This window comes from Cavia porcellus, unplaced genomic scaffold (genome assembly GCF_034190915.1).
Source record: "Cavia porcellus strain 051 isolate PalLab524CR breed Dunkin Hartley unplaced genomic scaffold, mCavPor4.1 scaffold_2, whole genome shotgun sequence".
NCBI classification, from domain to species: Eukaryota; Metazoa; Chordata; class Mammalia; order Rodentia; family Caviidae; genus Cavia; species Cavia porcellus.
Window position 1 is genome coordinate 89,547,660 of NW_026947485.1, and position 20,755 is coordinate 89,568,414.

The window sequence follows — 20,755 nt, forward strand, 5'->3', positions numbered from 1 at the left end:
GGCTATATTGTGTAAAAAATTCAAACTATCAAAATGTAAAATATCTATCTTCTCATCACCTTATTCTGATGCATCAGGTATGACCATTGTTTAAAGTTTGGTACATACTTGCCAGAGTTCATCTTTCTGTGTATATATGTGGACATAATATGCAAATGTCTTCTCAGGTGTTTAGCAAAAAATGAGATCGTGAATTCACACTTACTATTGTGTAGTATGCTTTATTCCTTAGCAAAATACAGACATTTTCTAAAATAGTTTTTACTGGTGGATTTTATTCCTTTTAATTTCATTGAATGGAAATATCATATTTATCTACTTTATTCTCCCATGAATTGTTGCAGATGAAATATTTATACTTACATATTTCTGTAAGTATATTCTTAACTACTTGCACTAGTGTTTCTGTAACATTATTTAGATTAAGCATCATTTAATACAGTAATGGGAATTGTTATCCAGACTACACTTAGATAAGTCTGTATTATCTCTTTGCTCTTTGCTCTGCTCTTCATGTTCAACAAGACTAACTCAAAGTACAGAAATAGAATAACATCTCAGTTCCAAGGGTCCTGCAAAATTGTTGTCAAGTAATTATATATTTACCCAAGACATGTTATATGTTTTTAAAATTTTTTTTATTTTAAAGAGATTAAGACAAAACAGGACATAACAAAGCAGATCAAAACAGAACAATGTAAGCAACACAGTAATTCACCAGAAGACAACTTGTAATTAACAGTGACTACCATAATGTCTCTTTCTTTGAAATAATTGAGCATAACTTCATATATAATAGTATCAAATATAAAAAATAGTATAAAACCATTAAAGAGAATGAATGTATTAGAGGGCATTCAGAAACAACAGAAAATGAACAATGGCTACTATATTATATCATTTTCCATAGAAAATTTGTTTATACTATCACATATAATACAATCGAATAAGATATAACATGATAAAACCAAAGGAAACAGAAGAGCAAAAGCATGGTAGGACTTCAGAGTAACATGATATTAAATCATCACTGGCTATTATAATGACTTGTTTTCTTCAAAATAGCTGTTCATACCATCACAGATAATAAAATCAAATAAACCAGGATAAACTCATTCCAACTAATGAATGCAAGCATTATAAGGCTTCAAAGCAATGTAATGGGGAATCATGATTACCAGAAAATCTTTACTCTTACCATTTCTTACACTAGGGAGACTATATGGTATTTATACATGTGAGTTTGATTTGTTTGGCTTATGAATATGGTCTCAAGTTGTGTCCACTCATTTATAATTATCTCAATGTGATCATTCTTTATAGTTGAGTAGTACTCCACTGTATAAAATACAACTTTTTAATCCATTCCTCAGTTGATGGACACTTAGGTTGTTTCCAAGATCTGGCTATTACAAATTGTGCTGCTGTAAACATGGATGCACATATATCACTGTGGTGTGATGTTCTCAGTTCTTCTAGGAATATGCCTAGAAATGGAATAGCTGGGTTGAATGAGGCTTCCAGTCCCAGCCTTTTAAGGAATCTCCAGACTGATCTCCATAGTGGTTGCACTAGTCTACACTCCCACCAACAGTGCAGGAGAGTTCCTTTTTTCCCACAGCCTCTCCAGCATTTGTTGTTGGTAGTTTTCTTTATCCTGGCCATTCTTTCTGGAGTGAGATGGAATCTCAGTGTTGTTTTAATTTGCATTTCTCTAATGACTAATGATGAGGAACATTTTTTCATATATCTATTTGCCATTTGTATTTCTTCATCTGAGAACTGTGTATTCATCTCAGATGCCCATTTTTGGATTGGGTCCTTGAATTTCGGGGATGTGATTTTTTTTAAATTCTTTATATGTTTTAGACATAAGTCATTTGTCTGAGGGACAGTTCACTAAGTTTTTTCCCAGTTTGTGGGTTTTCTTTTCACTATGCTGGAGATTTCTTTTGGCATGTAGAAACTTTTTAATAAGATTTGATCCCAGCTATTGATTCTGGGAAGTAGTTCCTGTGTGATTTCATTCCTGTTCATGAATTCTCTACCTACCCATATGTCTTCAAGATTTTTACCTACTTTGTCTTCCAACAGATTTAGTGTTTCTATTTTAATATTCAGATCTCTGATCCATTTAGATTTTAGTTTAGTAGATGGTTATAGGCATGATTATAGTTTTAGTTTTCGGCATATGGAGAGCCAGTTTTTCCAACACCGTTTATTAAAGAGACTGTTGTTCTTCCAGTGAACATGTTTGGCCCCTTCATCAAAGATAAGGTGGTTTGAGTGTGTTTGTAGTTGTGGTTGTATCTTCTAATCTATTCCACTGATCTTCAGATCTGTTTTTATTCCAGTACCATGTTGATTTTCCTACAGTTGCTTTGTAGTATAACTTCAAGTCAGGGATTGTGATGCCTCCTGCCTTGCCTTTGCTGCTTAGAATTGCCTTTGCTATTCTAGGTCTCTTTTGGTTCCAGATGAATTTCAGGAGTGATTTCTCTAGATCTATGAAGTATGTTGATGGTATTTTCATTGAGATTGCATTGAATCTGTAAAACAGTTTTGGGAGAATGGCCATTTTCACAATATTTATTCTTCCTATCCATCAGCAAGGGATGTCTATCCATTTTCTGAGATTGTCTTCAGTTTCTTTTTCAGGGTATTATAATTTTCCTTGCATAGATCTTTTTACTTCTTTCGTGAGATTAATTCCTAAGTATTTCTTTTTTTTTGGATGCTAGTATGAAGGGTGTGGTTTCTCTTATTTCTCTCTCCATGATTTTGTTGTTAGTGTATAGAAATGCTATTGATTTTTGAGCATTGATTTTGTATCCAGCTACATTGCTGAATTTATTTATTATATCTAGGAGTCATTCAATGGAGTTTGAGGGGTCTTCTAAGTAGAGTATCGCATCATCTGCAAATAATGATAATTTAACTTCCTCTTTTCCTGTATTTACCTCTTTTATTTATCTCTCTTGTCTAATTGCTCTGGCTAGTATTTCCAGTACTATATTAAATAGGAATGGTGATAAAGGACATCCTTGTCTTGTGCCTGATTTTAAAGTAAAGGCCTTCAGTTTTTGGCCATTTAATATGATGCTGGCTGTTGGTTTGTCATAGATGGCCTTTATCATATTGAGGTAAAGACCATCTATTCCAATTTTCTGTAACATTCTTATCAAAAGCTTTTCTGCATCTGTAGAAATGAGTGTTGGACCTTATCAAAAGCTTTTTCTGCATCTATAGAAATGATCACGTGATTCTTACTTTTGGCTTTATTGATATGGTGGATTACATTTATTGATTTATGTATGGTTGAACCATCCTTGCATGCCTGGGATAAATCCCACTTGGTCATGTTATATGTTTTTGAACATTTATGAAATATAGCTATGTATTTTGTTGAATATTTTTGACTCTGCATCATTTCCTGTTGAATATCATTCACTAACAGAAGTGTCTCTAAGCATTGATTATGTATCCTTCAAACTAATAAATTCCCTATTTCATGAATTCTTGGCACACATTATAGTTATTAGAGCTTGGGGAAATATTTGATAGTAGATTTAATAGATTATTTTAAAAGCCATATTTTGATACAGATGCTCTCATCTATCTCCTCACTTTTGAAGCCACTTTGAATATTATGAAAGCAATACACAATATTATAATGATAACTTTCTTAATTCATTAATCTCTGATAATGTTACATATGTTTGGTTTTTTCATCTTTGTATGTTTGTCTTTTTAAACAAATCCTTTTTTGGTGTGGGATTGGGGAAGATGACAAAATATATGGAGCAAAAAAGAGATTCCTAATCTAACCAACCCAATATTTGGAGTAAAGAATAACTGGTAAAATTTCTTCCTTTTCCATCTGCTTCTCAGCAAGGATCTGGGTCAAACCTACACCTGTGAATGTTCTTATATATCTGGCCTAAGGGAAAACATAAATGAAAAAATTGATAATTCTGCTTTTACATATTTGACTTTCACAGCCAGTTTAATAAATAAGTTATATATCAAGAGAGACCACTTAATCACTTTAGGAAAGTAGTCTTTTATTTAAATAGTATATTAAATAATATTCACATGAATTGATTTGGAGGAATAGTATTAAGAAAGCCAAGCCATGAAAAACTACTGGAAAGTAGAAGGACTATTTATGAAATCTCAAGTGTAATTAAGGAAACCAACACAGACATGAATAATACTTAAGGATTAACATACAAAATTTAAAATTCATTGCATCAGAAATGTCAACAGGCTGTGGTAAATTGGGCAAAATTATAGTATTATTAGTACTACAACAAACAAGAGATAACATTTTATTATTGCATTCATGCATTTATCCAGCAAGTATGTTAAATCCTTTTTTCTATACACTGTACTGTTATTAAGAATATTCAGATAAATAATACAAGTTTGTTCAGGTGTACTGCTTATCAATAGGCAAACCGCTGAATAGTATGTCTATCAAATTTTCAAGTGCATTATTAAATGAACATTCTTAAAATTGGCAAATTGTATAGAGATGACTCATGTGTCACTATCACCATAAATTGTAAATTTAATATTTGAAATTAATCATATATATGCATATATAAATACATATATGCCATTTGACTCAGTAATTCCACTTAATAAACTCTATCCTAAGGAGAACCATTCTAAGTGCAGAAACTTTATGCACAGAGAATGTTAATAATAATGTTATTATAAAAAAAGAACAATTAAAATGCTCTACCATAAATGAGTAAGTTAACTACATTGTATCCACTTGGACTACTATGTGTTTATCTTAAATGGTATAAATTAGTAAACATCATTTACTGGAAGAAATGTATGGGTTAAACAAACAATAAGGGATAAAATTGTATGATTGCTATTATATGGAAACGGAAGACTGCAATTAAATATACCTAAATTTTAACAGTGTTTAGGCTTAGATGCTAGAACACTGGCTGAAATTTTTCTTTATTTATACTTAAATTGTAATTGTGTATGGTCTGATAACAAAAAGTGTGTATTGGTAAGGGTTTTCTGTGTCATTGAGAGGTAATTGAAAGCAGTTTTGGAATGATATGATAACTCATCTCAGTTATTACTTAATAATTCAAAATAAGGTAACAATAATCAGTGCAAACTACCTTAGATATTGTGTATTGAAAAAGAGAACTTTTGTCCTGTAGCCAGTCAGCCTATGCAGTGAAGCATAATTTCAGCTTATCATTATATTGCTAGCTGCCCATGTATTAATATTCATACAATTTTCACCCAGCTTCTTTTAAAGCTAGCAACAGAAATGTTTTCTTTAAATGCAGACCTAAATTCTACAGTTTGATTATGTGCTGAACAGAGAAATACTTTTTATTATTTGCTTGGAATGTCCTTCTTAATTTCAAGTCTTTCATTCTTATTATTAGGTAACTGAAAGCAAGAATGGTCACCACTTAATTCTTATGGACACAAAAAAGTCTTACAGAATATGTAGTTAATTTGAACTATAATAAAACAAGTAATGATGATAATGGAAAGAAACATCTCTACCGGTTTATTTGAAAAGTAAATATATTAAAATGAGGCCTTATGTATATTATAATAGCATAACCTAGATAACAGTATATTAACCACAGAATATTGCAGCTTAGCACTCAGCCTTCCATATATTTTTAGAAGTATTTAATACAAATGTTGTTATACTTTTGCAAATGTTCAAAATTAAGTTATTCTCCTTGTTACTGAAGTCATCCTTTAGGATTACCACTAAATTCTTAATAGCTCAGAACAAAATGCACTTCACATATATAGGATATTCTTTCCTTGCCCATTCTTGTTTTAAATATTATGTTTTCTTTCCTAAGTGTGTCTTGAAACAATACATGTAAGCTATATGTAATTTAGAAATATAAAAATTATTGAAGAATGGATTAATTAAAATTTTACTAAAAACTTAAACCAGGTATGGTTCCTTCTTTATCCCATGCTCTCTTTCCTACCCTAGATGTAATTAATCTTCATTATTGTGTTTTATCTTGCACAAGTATGTTATTGATGATTCACTTTCTTGCTTTATGGTATTATATAATTTATTTAAATTCATGTCATATATTGGTGTATAACTCCATCTCTATATATATGCAAGCCCAAATAGTCATTTCACTGTATTTATTTATTTGTTTTAAATCGAGTAAATTTAGTATTATACTATCTTGGACCTACTCTATATTAAACATTGTTCATAAATTCTAAAATTTACCCATGTTTGTGAAAGTAAAAAAATGACTATATTGCAATTTTTTTCTCTTCTCAATTTGGCAATTTTTTTCTCTTTTCAATGCTATTTTCAGTGCTATTTAGAATGCTTCCATGTTCTTATCACAGAAGTTGATATGTCTACACTGGTGTGCATATGCTGGAATTTCATTGTGTCTTTTGGATTGGGAGAGTGTTAGGGATCTGAATGTTGAACTTCTAGATAATAGCAAACTGTTTTCCAAGTGATTAAACCAACTGTATTGTCATTAACACATAAAATTTCCGGTTGATCTCCATCCTCAATATTTTATTTTCAGAATTTTTTTTTCTAATCTAGATACATTGTGGGGGATTTTTTGCCTTAATGTTATCTTTGTAAAAACATTTGGGCCAGTTACTTGATTTTCCTTAAGTTATAGTAGTCTATTACTATAAATTAGAATAAAGCTGGAGGCCACTTTGCACCCGCACTCCCAGCCTTCGGATCCTTGACCTCCACTTCAGTGGGCAGGCCACTTCCGCACTTGTCTTCCCACCCTTCAGGGACTCCTCCCCACCGCTCTGGTCCTAGTATAGCTATTGATCTTCAGCTGCGCTTCCTCCTCCCAGAACATTGCACTGCAGTGGATTAACCTTGCTGTGTTGATGGGAGACTCAGTAACCTCTCATCCAAACAGAGGACCTCAGAAGGCTTTTGTCAGTGTGATGAGTTTGCCCCTAAAATAGAGGACTTTAGTGGGTAAACAGGAGCTGTAGGGAAGTCCTTTCCAGCTATAGGATTTGGCAAGCCTGGCAAGAGTGTGGATGAGTCTTTCTACCATATAGAGAACATCAGATGGGTTGATGAGTGTGCTAATTCAGCCTCCCCCAACGTGGAGAAAATTAAAAGGGCTTATGAGATACCCAGTGACACATTACGGTCCCAGCCGAGAGAAACACTATAGACAGGTAGGTCTGATGGCCTGGAACAACCTGAAGACATAGTAACAGCAGATACTAAGAGTTGATTTACATCAGTACTCCTAGCCTAGTCAGCGTAGGAAGCATATAAGACTCACCCAACAGGCCCTGAAGGACGAATTCAGGTGACTGGCCCTCTCTTATTGTGATATCCAGCAATGGGACAAACATCAACCACATAATAGATCCCTAAGATAAACACTGTTGACGATTGAGACTATTGGAATTGAAAGACCAAATTTAGCCCAAAAGGTGAAAATGACAAAACAAGAAAAATGCAATCTCAAGCATCTAGTCCATCAGGAGCAAGTACAGGAGACATTAAAATAGAGGATTTTAAAAGTCATACACCTGAAATCTCTGAAAAGATATTAGGTGAGATAAAAAACATCCATGAGGCTATAAAGGAAATAAAATTAGAAATATTTTCTTGCATAAGGACAGAAATGACAACCTTAGTAAAGCAGTTAGTTGCTCAGCATAGCTAAAGAAGAAATACATAAAAGCAGGAGCATGGGAAACTGTTTGAAACCTCAAATGAACAATATAGAAAACAAGCGGAATGCATGAAACAAATTGAAAGAGATATCCAAGAAATAAATTCTGTTGAAACCTGGAAAAACCTAAATGAAGTTGAGGATAGAATTTCAGACCTTGAGGACGAGATCACAGCTAGTGATCTTGAAAGGATAGAACTTTTAAAAATAACAAAGCAGTATGAAATGACAATCCAGTGGCTTCAAAATGATGCCAAGAGAAACAATATAAGACTAATAGGAATCAGTGAAGATGTAGGAGTCAACGCAAATGACATAAGTAAACTATTCACAGAAGTAATAGCAGAAAATTTCCCAAACATGTGGAAGGAATCTGATATACAGATCAGTGAGGCATATAGAATGCAGAAGTCACAACCAACATAAACCTACACCCAGACATATGATAATTAAGATCGCAGACATAAAGCATAAAAACAGAATACTAAAAGCTGTTAGAGAAAAGACAACTTACCTATCAAGGAAAGCCCATTAGAATCATGGCAGACTTTTCAGCACAAACCTTCAAGTTAAGATGAACTGGGAGTGGGGTGTCTCAAGCCCTGAAGGAAAACAACTTTCAATCGAGATTGATGTAACCTACAAAATTTTCTTTGAAATTTAATGGAGAAATAAAATACTTCCATGACAAGGAACAACTGAGGAAATTCATGTCTACCAAACCGACCTTAGAAAGAGTACTGAAAAACATACTAGATAGAGATAAAAATGACTATAATTTCCAGAACAACAACAGTAAGAAAACACCAATCAGGGCAGGCAATTAAATAAGGGGGGAAAGCAGAAAACCAACAGTAGGAAAATAACATGGCAAAGATGAGCCAGTACATACAGTTATAGCCATTAATATAAATAACCTTAATTTACTTATTAAAAGAAATAGAATGGATCAAGAAACAGCATCCCTCAATATGCCGTGTGCAAGAGATACATCTGATTCAAAAGGAAACTCATAGACTGAAAGGCAAAGGATGGAAAACAATATTCCCTGTGACAGGAACCCAGAAAAAATCAGGAATAGCCAGCTGATTTTTCAGACAATATGAACTCCAAACCAAAAATGATCAGAAGAGATAAAGAAGGTCATCATATACTTGTCAAAGGAATAATTCAAGAAGAGCTAACAATCATAAACATATATGCACCAAATACAAAAGCACCCAATTACATAAGACAAAATACTAATAAATATATGAAGAACCAAATAAGCAACAAAACATAGGGGACCTTACCCCATTATCATAAAGAGATAAATTAACTAGACAGAAAGCAAAGAAATAACAACTGAATCAAACCTGTGAGCAAATGGACTTAATAGATGTTTACAGAGTGTTCCAGCCAACCACATCAAAATATACAGTCTTCTCATCTGTGGATGGGACATTCTCCATATATTAGCCTATAAAACATTTCTAAGTAAATGTAAAGGGGTTGAAATTGTCCTGTGCATGTTATCAGACCATAGTGCACTTAAATTGGAAATTAATGGTGAAAGAAATTTCAAAACTTGCATAAATACATAGAAATTAAATAACCTGAACAACCAGTGGGTTACAGATGAAATTAATAAAGAAATGAAGCACCATTGTTGATAACCTTGTACTCTGTTTTTACATCATGTACTATGTCTATCCTGGGTTTTGACTGACAGCTTTGTTTTGCCATATTTGAATTTATTCTCTTCCAAAGGAGAAAGTAGTAAGAACGAAGGAGTAATGAAACCCAAAATGTTTGAATTTTGTTGTAGAAAAGAGAGGGGAAAAAAGTGCTCTAAAGGATACAACTGCAAGTGTGTTTAGGGGTGTTAAATAGCTGACCATATTAATGTTTTTGGTTGGATCATTGAACACAACTGTTTGCAGTCTCTCTTTTTGAATGTCCACTTTGTATGCTTTGATACTGTGACTTGAGCAACTATCTCTAGGATGATAATGTGCAATCTATTGACTGGTGATTTCTTACTGTTTTTTTTTTTTTTTTGTAGTTCTGTATTACTTGTACCCTTTCACCACTTTGTTTTGCTTTGTTTTTTCTCTTTATCCTTTTAAATAAAATTTTAAAAAAAGAAATGAAGCAATACCTACAATTCAGTGAAAATGCAGATACAACTTATTGAATCCTGTGGAATACAATGAAAGCTGTCCTAAGAGGGAAATATATAGCAATAAATTGTCATATCAAGAAAACAGTATGAGCACAAATAAATAACCTAATACTACATATCAAACTTTCAAAAAAATAACAGCAAGTAAAACCCAAAGCTCATAAAAGAGAGGAAATTATAAAGATCAGAGCAGAAATTAATGCATTTGAGGCAAAAAATACAAAGAATTAATGAATCAAAGAGCTGTTTTTTTGAGAGAGTAAACAAAATTGATAAACCTCTAGCCAACCTTATCAAGAAAAAATTCAAATTCATGCAATAAGGACTGAAAAGAGAGAGATTACTCCAGATCCCATGGAAATTCAAAATATCACGAATGCCTACTTTGAAAATCTTTACTCAAATAGGATGGAAAATAGAGGAAGTAGAAGGATTTCTAGAAACATTTGACCTACCAAAGCTCAATCAAGAAGATATAACAATTTTGAGTAACTCAGAGTCAGCTATTGAAATTGAAAACATGATTAAAAACGTAGCAACAGGCTGGGGATTTAGCTCAGCGGCATAAGCGCCTGCCTTGTAAGCAGGCAGTCATGAGTTTGATCCCTGGTACCGATAAAAAGGAAAAAAACAAAAAATGTAGCAACAAAGAAAAGCCTAGGTCCTGATAGATTCATGGCTGAATTCTACAAGAGAAGATTTGACACCAATACTCCTCAAATTCTTCAATAAAATTGAAAGGGAAGCAGCCCTCCCTAACTCATTCCTGGAGGCAAGCATTCCTATGATACAAACCAGAGAGAGACCCAACCCAAAAAGAGAACTATAGGCCAGTCTCACTAGTGGACATTGATGCAAAGATTCTCAGTAAAATACTGACAAAATAGAATGCAACAAATCATCAAGAAAATTATACATCATGATCAAGTAGGATTTATTCCTGTAATGTAGGGATGGCTTAACATGCAAATCAATAAATGTAATACACCACATCAACAGAGCCAAAGACAAAAATCACATGATCATCTCAATAGATGCAGAAAACTTTGATAAAGTCCCACACTAGTTCATGATAAAAAAAAAACCTACAGAAACTCAGAATAGATGGTATCTACCTCCATCTGACAAAAGCCATCTATCACAAACCAATAGCCAACATTTTACAAAATGGACAAAAACTGAAAACTTTTATTCTAAAATCAAGAACAAGACAAGGATGTCCACTATCACCATTCTTATTCAATATAATCCTGTAAACATTAGCCAGAACAATCAGATAAGAGATAAATAAAAGGAATAGACATAGGAAAGTAAGAAGTTAAATTATAACTATCTGCAGGTGACATGATACTCTACACAGAAGACCCCAAAAACTTCATCAAAAGACTACTAGAGGTAATAAACAAATTCAGAAGTGTACTTGGATACAAAGTCAACACTCAGAATTCAATAGCAGTCCTATACACAGACAGCAAACTCACTAAGAGAGAAATTATGGAAATAATGCCTTTCATAATAGCATCTAAAAAATGAAATACTTAGGAATCAGCCTAACCAAGAATGTAAAATATCTATATACTGAAAATTATACTACTATTAAAGAAGAGATTGAAGAGGCTATTAGAAAATGGAAAGATATCCCTTGCTCTTGCTTAGGAAGAACCTACATTTTGAAAATGGCCATACTCCCAAAAGTGTTACGTAGATTTGATGCAATCTCAATCAAAATACCACTAACATACCATACAGATCCAGAGAAGACATTCCTAAAATTTATTTGGAAACAGAAGAAACCAAAATAGCAAAGGCAATTCTGGGCAACAAAAGCAAAGCAGGAGGCATCTCAATTCCTGACTTGAAGTTATACTATAAAGCTACAGTGATAAAATCATCATAGTACTGGGAAAGAAATAGAGCTAGGGGTCAATGGAACAGATTACAAAATGCAGACACAACTAAAAAGACACTCAGTCACCTTTATATTTGACAAAGTGCTAAACATGTTCAGTGGAAGATGAATAGCCTCTTATATAAATGGTGTTGGAAAAATTGGCTCTCCATATACTGAAGACTGAAACTAGATCCATGTCAATCACCATGCACTAAGCTAAAGTCAAAATGGGTCAAAGATACAAATATTAAAACAGACACACTAAATCTACTGGAAGACAATGTAGGTAAAAATCTTGGAGACATAGGGGTAGGCAAAGAGTTCATGAAGAAAACTGCATGGGAAGTACTTCAAAAAATCAACAACTAGGATCTCATCTTATTAAAAAGTTTTTGCACTTCAAAAGAAATCACCAACAAAGTGAAATGAAAAACCACAGAATGGGAAAGAATTTTAGCCAGTAGTCCCTCAGACAAAGGACTTATATCCAGAACATACAAAGAATTAAATATCAAGCCACTCAAATTCAAAGACCCACTCCAAAAATGGGCATCTGAGGTAAACCAATATTTCTCAGATGAAGAGATGCAAGTGGATGAAGAAATGTCCATTATCACTGATTATTTGAGAAATGAAAATTAAAACAGCATTGAGATTTCATCTCACTCCCGGAACAACTGCCATCAAGAAATCAACTGATAACAAATGATGAAGCTGTGGGGAAAAAGGAACACTTCTCCACTGTTGGTGAGAGTGCAGACTGGTGCAGCCACTGTAAAAATGAGTATGAAGATGATGAGATCCTGGAGGTGAGTGCACCTCTAGATTCTGTGACTTCTTACTGAGGGCTACAAAGGATCCTTGGAAATCCTCAAGCATCACAATGATAATGGTTTATGTAACATGGGGAATAACTCACTTAGTATGTGCTTGACAAAAACCAATATGTTGGCTTCTGGGAGAACATGGCGGATAGATAACACCAGCTTCAGAGGCTCTCTGAGAAACCGCACTTAAAATCCAGGAATGGTGCCGGACAAGAAATCCTAAGCAAGGGGAGATATACTTTGCGAACCCAGGAACGAACTAAATAAGAGAAACCAACTGGAAACGCAATCCCGGTGACATAACAGGAACAGATAAGGTCTCAGCATGGAAGCTGGACCCTGCACCACTGGAAGCTGCGATTTGAATTTCCTGCAGCCGCTGCTGCGTCCCAATTGGTGCGGCAAGGAGAGAGGTGCGAAAGCTCTGAGAATGGGAAGCAGTGAATGGAGTTGAGAGGGGGACTGGCCAGGAGCCCTGCATTGACCTGTGGTGAGTGAGCGGATCGGGGACCCTTCCATAGGAGGCCTTAGCAAAGGACATACTGGGACCAGGCAGACTAGCTGGAACAGGTTGTTGCAGTGACTTCAGTCACATATTCCCCTCTCAAGCAGGATTGGTGGGGAGTGCCTGGTCTGCGTGATGCCACTGACTAAGACCCAGTAGGCTAGCTCAAACCAGGTCCCAGTGCCTGGAGGTGCACCCTAGCAGTGAAGCCTTCAGTAGGTTGACCTGGAGGGGTGGGCCCAGCATAGGCTGCCCAGATCTCTGTTTCCCTAGTACACTGCAGTGGGCGGGAACACCTAGCTGGTGCAATTCAAACAAACTGTAACTGACAAAGAAAGAAACTAGGCCTCCTATATTCGCTTGTATAAAAGGAACAAAAAGTATGGGAAGAGGGAGCAACAAGAAAGTGTCCTCGGCCCCCAATCCTGAGAAACATGCAGTATCAGACATGGCACCAATAGACATAAAGCGCTATCTCCAGAGCCTCATAGACAAGTTCAGGAATGAAGTTATTAATGACCTGAAGCAAGATATAAGTAGAATAGTTAGATAAATGCTAAACACCGCCCAAGAAAAAACAGATGGTAGAATGGAAGAACAGAAAAAAAGGGGAGAATTGTTTGATGGAGAAAATAGAGAAAACATAGAATACGTGAAGCAGGTTCAAAGAGATTACCAGGAAACTGAAAACTGTCGAAAACTGGCATAACAGCTTGAAAGAAACTAAGGATAGATTATCTGGAGGGAAGATTTGTAATATTAGAGTATGAAATGAAAAACTTCTTAAAAATAACAAAAAAACAAACAGCAACAATACAAAAGCTAGAAGATGATAAGAGGATTTATAACTTAAGAATTAAGAACATGAAAGAAGAAGTAGGGACACAAACAAATGAACTACAAAAGCTATTCACAGAAATAATCCAAGAGAATTTCCCTAATTTAGCAAATGGTAAAGATACTTGGTTATATGAGGCATACAGGACCCCAGCCACCTACAACCCAAACAGAGCTATACCCAGGCATATAATAATCAAAATTCCAGAAATCCAATATAAGAACAGAATATTAAAAGCCTTCAGAGACAAGAAACAGATCACTTACAAGGGAACACCCATCAGAATTACAGCAGACTTCTCGGCACAAACCATCAAATCATGAAGAACATGGGGGGAAATAATTCAAGCTTTGAAAGATAATAACCTCTAGCCAAGATTGATATATCCTGCACAACTGTCCCTAGAAATTGATGGAAAAACAAGGTGATTCCAGGATAAAGAGGAACTAGGGGAATTTGCAACCACCAATTCAGCTTTACAGAGAATACTGAAGGATATTCTAAAAAAGGAAAATACCAAGATTCCAGAAACAGTGGCAGGGAGGCCACAATGAATGGAGCAGAAAGTGAAATGAAGAAGACAAACTGACAACAAACGAAAGAAAAAGAGCTCAACAGAAATGAGGCAGAGAAGATCGCATGGTAGGAACAGCTATTTTGGAGAAAACAAGACATCATAATAGCTAGTGCTGATTTAGTATCATCTTGTTTTGAAGTCCCATCAAACTTGTATTCTTCTGTCTCTATCAGTCTTAAAAAGTTGTATCTTATTGAATTTTATTATATATGATAATATAAGTAAAAACTTTTATAGACAAGGAAATTATACAGAAACTATTGTTCATTTTCTGTTAATTGGTTCTAAATACCCTGTAATACTGTCATTCTCTTGAATGGTTTTATAGTGTCTTGATATGTTTGGTGCTACAGTATATGAAGTTATACTCAAAGATTTCAAGGATAGAGACACTATGGTAACTATTTTTATGTCAGTTTATCTTGTGGTGCAACACTATTTTGCTTAAATGGTTATGCTTTGACCTGTGCTGTTTTGTTGTTATGCCCTCTTTTATCTCACTCCCCTTTTTTTAAAATTATTTACTTTTTTCTTTTTATTCTTTTAATTAAGGGAAAAATAAATAAAAAATAGCAGAATACATTATAGTAACCTACTTTGATTTCCTATTAACTTGATTTGAAATCCTGTATTGCCCTCACCATCTTGTTTTGACTGATTTTCCCCTATTCTGCTTTGCTTGATAGTACCAAGTTCGAAAGTATAGGCAAAACTGTGAAGACAATAAGATTCATTATGACACCCATTCTGGTTGACTATTATCTTCTTTTAAAGTCCTGTAATGTCTGCAATGCTTTGGTTTCATTCTTTACTGCTTTGTTCAATTTTATTGCAACTGGAAATTCTTAAAATAGCAAGAGGCAGTATGGTAACCATTGTTGATCACCTTGTATTTTGTTTTTACATTATCTATTATGTCCATGCTTTTGATTTGACTGACTCTGTTCTGATATGTCGTATTTGGTTTTACTCTCTTCCAAAAAAGTAATAAGAACTGTGGGAGTAATAAAACCCCAAATGTGTAATTTTCATTGTACAAAAGAAAAGAAAAGAAAGTGCTCTAAAGGTTATAACTGCATATATGTTTAAGTGTATAAGATAGATAACCATATTACTGAGTTTTTTTGATCATTGAACAAAACTGCACTGTCACTGTTTGAAAGTCCACTTTATATGCTTCAATTTTGTAACTTAAACAACTATTTCTAAGATGAGAACATGTAATCTATTAACTAGTGATTTCTTACTGTTTATTTTTTAAAATTTGTATTACTTGTACCCTTTTTCTGTTTTTTAAATTTTCTCCTTAAATAAAAAAAATGAGTATGAAGATTCCTCAAAAAAAAATAGGATTGGAAGTTCCATTCAATCTAGCTATTCACCTCCTGAGTATTTTCCCAGAAAAGCCGAAAAGATCATGTCACAGTGATATATGTACACCCATGTTTATAGCAGCACAAATTGTAATAGCTAAATTTACAAACAACCAAAATGCGCATCAACTACAGAGTGGATGAAAATGACATTGTATTTTTATACAGTGGAATATTACTCAGCTATGAAAAGGATAAACTTGTGGCTTTTATAGGTAAATGGAGGCAATTTGAGATTATCCTTGTAAGTTAAATGAATCAGATATTTGTAAATATCGTATTTTCTCTGTAGTGTAAGAAATAAATAATCATAAAAAACTAAAAGAGTAGTGAGATTCAAAATGCATAGTATTGTAGTAATGAAAGGGAAAGAAAGTGCTTGAAAGGTAAGAACAACATGCAGATATGCACACATAACTGTATGTGTGCAAGATAGAAAACCATCTACTAACTTGTTGTTAGTTCATCAAACAGAATAGTTTGTACTGCCATTATTTGATTGTTCATTTTTTTATGCTTTGATTTTGTAAATTCTATTTCTAACAACTACTTCTAAGATAATAATATGTTACTTATCAATGAGTGATTTCTTACTGTTACTTTTTGTAATTCTGTGTTCTTTCCTTTTTCCTGTTTTGCTTTTTTCTCTAAATATATTTGTGTATATATATAAAAGAATGTGAATAAATATATATATATATATATATATATATATATATATATAAAAGAATGTGATTCTGGAAATTCTCATTTTGTTAAATCTTTGTCACACCTGGTATTGACTTTAAGTTTAGACATTCTGGTGCCTGCTGAATGGAATTTCATTATGTTTTCCTTATATTTTGTCAGTTGCTAATAATCATCTTTTCATGTTGTTATTAGCTATTGGATATCTTATGAAAAGTTATTAAAATTCTGGGGCTTTTGTTTCCTTTGTGTCCATTTTCCATTGTGTTGTATAATGTGTTATTTCTTGTCTCTGGTGACTTGTACCTTATTTCCTAGTTGGATGCTTGGTGATACTTGGTATAATGTCATTCTTCTCTATAGAAGCCTTTTGTGTAAACATGTTAACATTTCCTTTGGAGAGAATTTTTTTTTGCTATTCCTGATATCCAGGGAATATTGCTGTTCTAAAATTCCTTCCCTTTGATGATCATGGCTCAGCAAAGGTCCAATTTGATCCATACTTTTTACCTTATTGCTAGGCCAAGAGTTGTTCAGGTTTGTGAGAGCAATGTTGCTCATGGTATCTGCCTTGAGGGTTGCTTCACACTCCTACCTACCCACATAGTTTCAGATACTAGCTGTCTACCTTCCCAGTCATAGCTCATGGCTTTTAATTATGTTTTCCTTTTTGGAAGAAATGTTAGTCATAATGCTAGAAAAGGAGAATTGTTTCTTCACTATTATCCACATTAAATACAAGCATAAAAGAATTTTTAAAAATTCAAATTATAGAAAAGATTATTTAATAGAGAAAAAGAAAGATTAGTATTAAATTCTACCACTAAAATTTATGAATATAATTTAATTATGCATATAAATTATGAAGTTATCTTTTAACCTTAGAGCAAGAAGGAACATCAGAGATTCTGTTTTTTTACTTAAAAAATATCCAAGTGACATTATGAGATGCTAAATGATTTAATCAAGCTTAGTTAGATTGTTAGTGGCCAAGACTAAATCAGAAGTCTTTAGATAAAGAACTTTTTTTTCATAAACTGGACTTACCAAAAAATTAATAAATATGTTATTTATTGTCTATTTTCTTTATAGGATTTTTCCTCTCAAATTTTCATATAATCCTTATAGAATAATAGAGAATTGAAATTCTAATATTTTTAACTTGAACTTGAAATTCTGATTTTTGAAGCTACAAGCTTGCATCTCTCTGTGTAATAAAAACTATTGTAAAACTTAATTGTTCAACTAACAGTATGAAATTATCTTTTACAACAGACTTAAGAAAGAATTAGAGCTTTATAAAGAAGATGATATGGAAAGTGTTTATGAAACTCTCCAAACAGAAATACAATATTTGGAGATGGTAAGCCGTCATTGATTGTTTAACTTCTTTTTAGAATTACATTATGTTCTGGTAAGCTTAGATTTACTAAATTATATCCTTGAATCAGTGTTTTGCTCCTCTGAAAAAACCAAAAAGCAACAATGAATAAAACTAAAGTCAGGATAAAAGCTCATGAACTATTTTGAGTTACAGTCAAAAGCAATATTTACAATTTCAAACTAAATTTTAAAAAATTCAACCTGACCTTACAACATTTTCTTAACTGAAACTGTTCTATTATTAGGAGAATTAAGTCATTGAGTGAGTTTCACTATCATAATGCTTAAAAGCTTTTCTGTTTTTGAGAGTGATAAATTATACTTTTATTATATTTGTACTGAAACTTTCTTATTACAGACTTTTATGATCTCAGAAACTTTCGTTCCAAACATACTTCACAATGTGTGGGAGCACTTTAAATTACTTTCTGCTTACATTGGTTGTTCATCAAATTAATAAAATATGTCCCATACTCTATTCTAATATGAGACATTCATAGACTTAAAATATGTTAAAATACAGTTTTAATTGAATGTATTACATTTTATTTTATGTATATTTTCTGGAAACATTTTCTTATTCAAAAAAAGTTCCAATTAAGTTATTTTTAGAATTGTATTTTGTGTAAAAACCTTAAAAAACATAATTCAGAATGTCTAAATTGCTATGCTAAATGTAAATTTTTAAAAAATATTTTTCTTGTACCAGGAATTGAACCCAGGTTCTTGTGCTTGCCAGGCAAGTGCTGTGCCACTGAGCTACATCCCCAGCCCCAATTTAGATGAATTTTATGCTACTCCTTTATTAACAATTCAGTTTAGACTAGAGATATAGTTCAATGGTAGTATATAGAATGTTTGCCTAGAATATGCAAGGCTCTTGTTTTTATTGTTAGTACCACAAAACAAAATTTTATTTTCCTTATGAATATTTATTATGTGTTTATTTTTCAGATATTGGCACAGAAAGATCTTCAGAAAAATAGCTTTTCAAAAATTAACGATCCCTCTGAGACTTGATCAAAGCATCTTAGAGTGAAAGTGTGATGGATATATGAATGATACCCATTACAACAGATTCTGGTGGAAAACTAAGGTTCAGAACAGTCAGAGTTTTTGAAATCTACAAATAGTTTACTGGCATATAATAATAATAATTTTTTGTTTTGATGCTCAATATAACTCTAAAAGTTTTGTGTGGTATGATTTTGTTTCTAAATGGAGAGAAAGAAGAATGAGATATTGTTTTCCCAGACTTATATTCCCCTGACTCTTAAGCTGTTCTATTCTTTCTTATCTATATTTTTCATTCTTTATTGTAGCTTACCTCAAGCTTAGACAAACACACCTACAAATAAGTGCTCAGATTATTGACTCATTTATTTGTTGCCATTTTCACCTTCAAAGGTACTTACTTCATTTTAATCCTTCTCCAGTCATAAGATATTTGTTGACAGAGGTCCTCTGAGGCCTTTCATCTGTAAAAGCCAATTTTCTCCATTTTCTCTGTGTGTCTTTGGAGTTTAAGTCTAGGGCATCTGCAGCTGTTTTCTAGCAATTTGTGCCTGACAGTTTTCTTCCTAATACTAGTACTGGTTAGAGTGAAAATAAGTTATCTACCAGGAGAGGAACATAATCTTCTTATGGGCATCAAGATTCATTTTTGCATGTGGCGTGAAAAACTGCACTTGAAAACTATACTTATGGTTAGTTCAAACTTAGCATTGCCACTAAATTTTAACCATCACTTCTTTTTCCCTGTTAGTACTCCTTACTAGTTAGATAGGAAGGTATATTTTATCTAACACCTAATTGTACTGAAACTGTTTAACAAGACTCTGTTAAGCAGAACAACATTTATGTATTTTAAAATACCAAATGTTGATGTAAGAATCCTGATTTTGTAACTGGGATTTCAGTAGTTAAATGTCAAATATGAAATGTTCGCAGCTAACTTAGATTCACTAATGTTAAGATAGAACTTTTAGTTCTAGTTTTAGAGAAGTCTTACTTCGCCACAGCTTTTTATAAACATGCTGTTTTACATCCTTAGTTTTGAAAAATTAAGCAAACTTAAAACTCTCTTTTTGGATGTGTAGCTATTGCCATCTGTTTAGGAAATTTGTGTTTTCAGACGTGACTATTTTTATTTTTAAATATTTAAATTAATAAATTGATTTTGCTTCAGAAGAAAAAAAGTCTTGCAATGAATTGCAGTGTATTTTTTTTACACAAAAATGGAGTGGAAAGTGGTTGTTGAAATTAGTTCTGACTTTAATTCTCTGTTATTTGAGTCTATTTGTCTACCTACATTCTATGTCTTGTGAATATTTATTATTATATATATCTCATTATTAACATGCAGAAAGGCCTTTTTCACTTGCCAATGATTTTTTTCATTAGTGGTAGCTAAAATATTAATGTGAACTGAAGACTGCCACCTATTGTACTACTCATAAACAATGGCATATATGTACAGAATAAACTATTACTGATGCTACTGTTTTTTCACATAGGTACCATATAGAATATGTAGATGGAATATTCAGTTATATGGTCAGGATTCATATGGATTTAATTTGAGAAGAAAACCATAGGGTTCAGTGTTTTCATTATTTCAAAATTCTATAAGTGCATATTTTAAGATTTAAATTAATTTTCATCTAATTAAATGAATGATTACTTTGGCACTTCATAGTAGAGTAATACAAAATACAACCTAATAATACCAATCAAAATAACCAGGAATTATTTGAATCAGTCTCATCAAAGGAGCAATTTGTATGAAGCAA

General features: G+C 33.0%; 1 protein-coding gene across 1 annotated transcript in view; it reads left to right on the forward strand.

The window, feature by feature from the left end:
• Positions 1–20,259, forward strand: part of Ccdc172 (coiled-coil domain containing 172) — an 82,279-nt gene extending 62,020 nt beyond the window's left edge. The window contains exons 7-8 of the mRNA XM_003479642.3: positions 17,856–17,943; positions 18,918–20,259. Of these exons, the coding sequence (XP_003479690.1) occupies positions 17,856–17,943; positions 18,918–18,983 (154 nt within the window). The 3' untranslated portion in view covers positions 18,984–20,259. The remainder of the gene's footprint in view (positions 1–17,855; positions 17,944–18,917) is intronic.
• Positions 20,260–20,755: the final 496 nt, after the last annotated feature.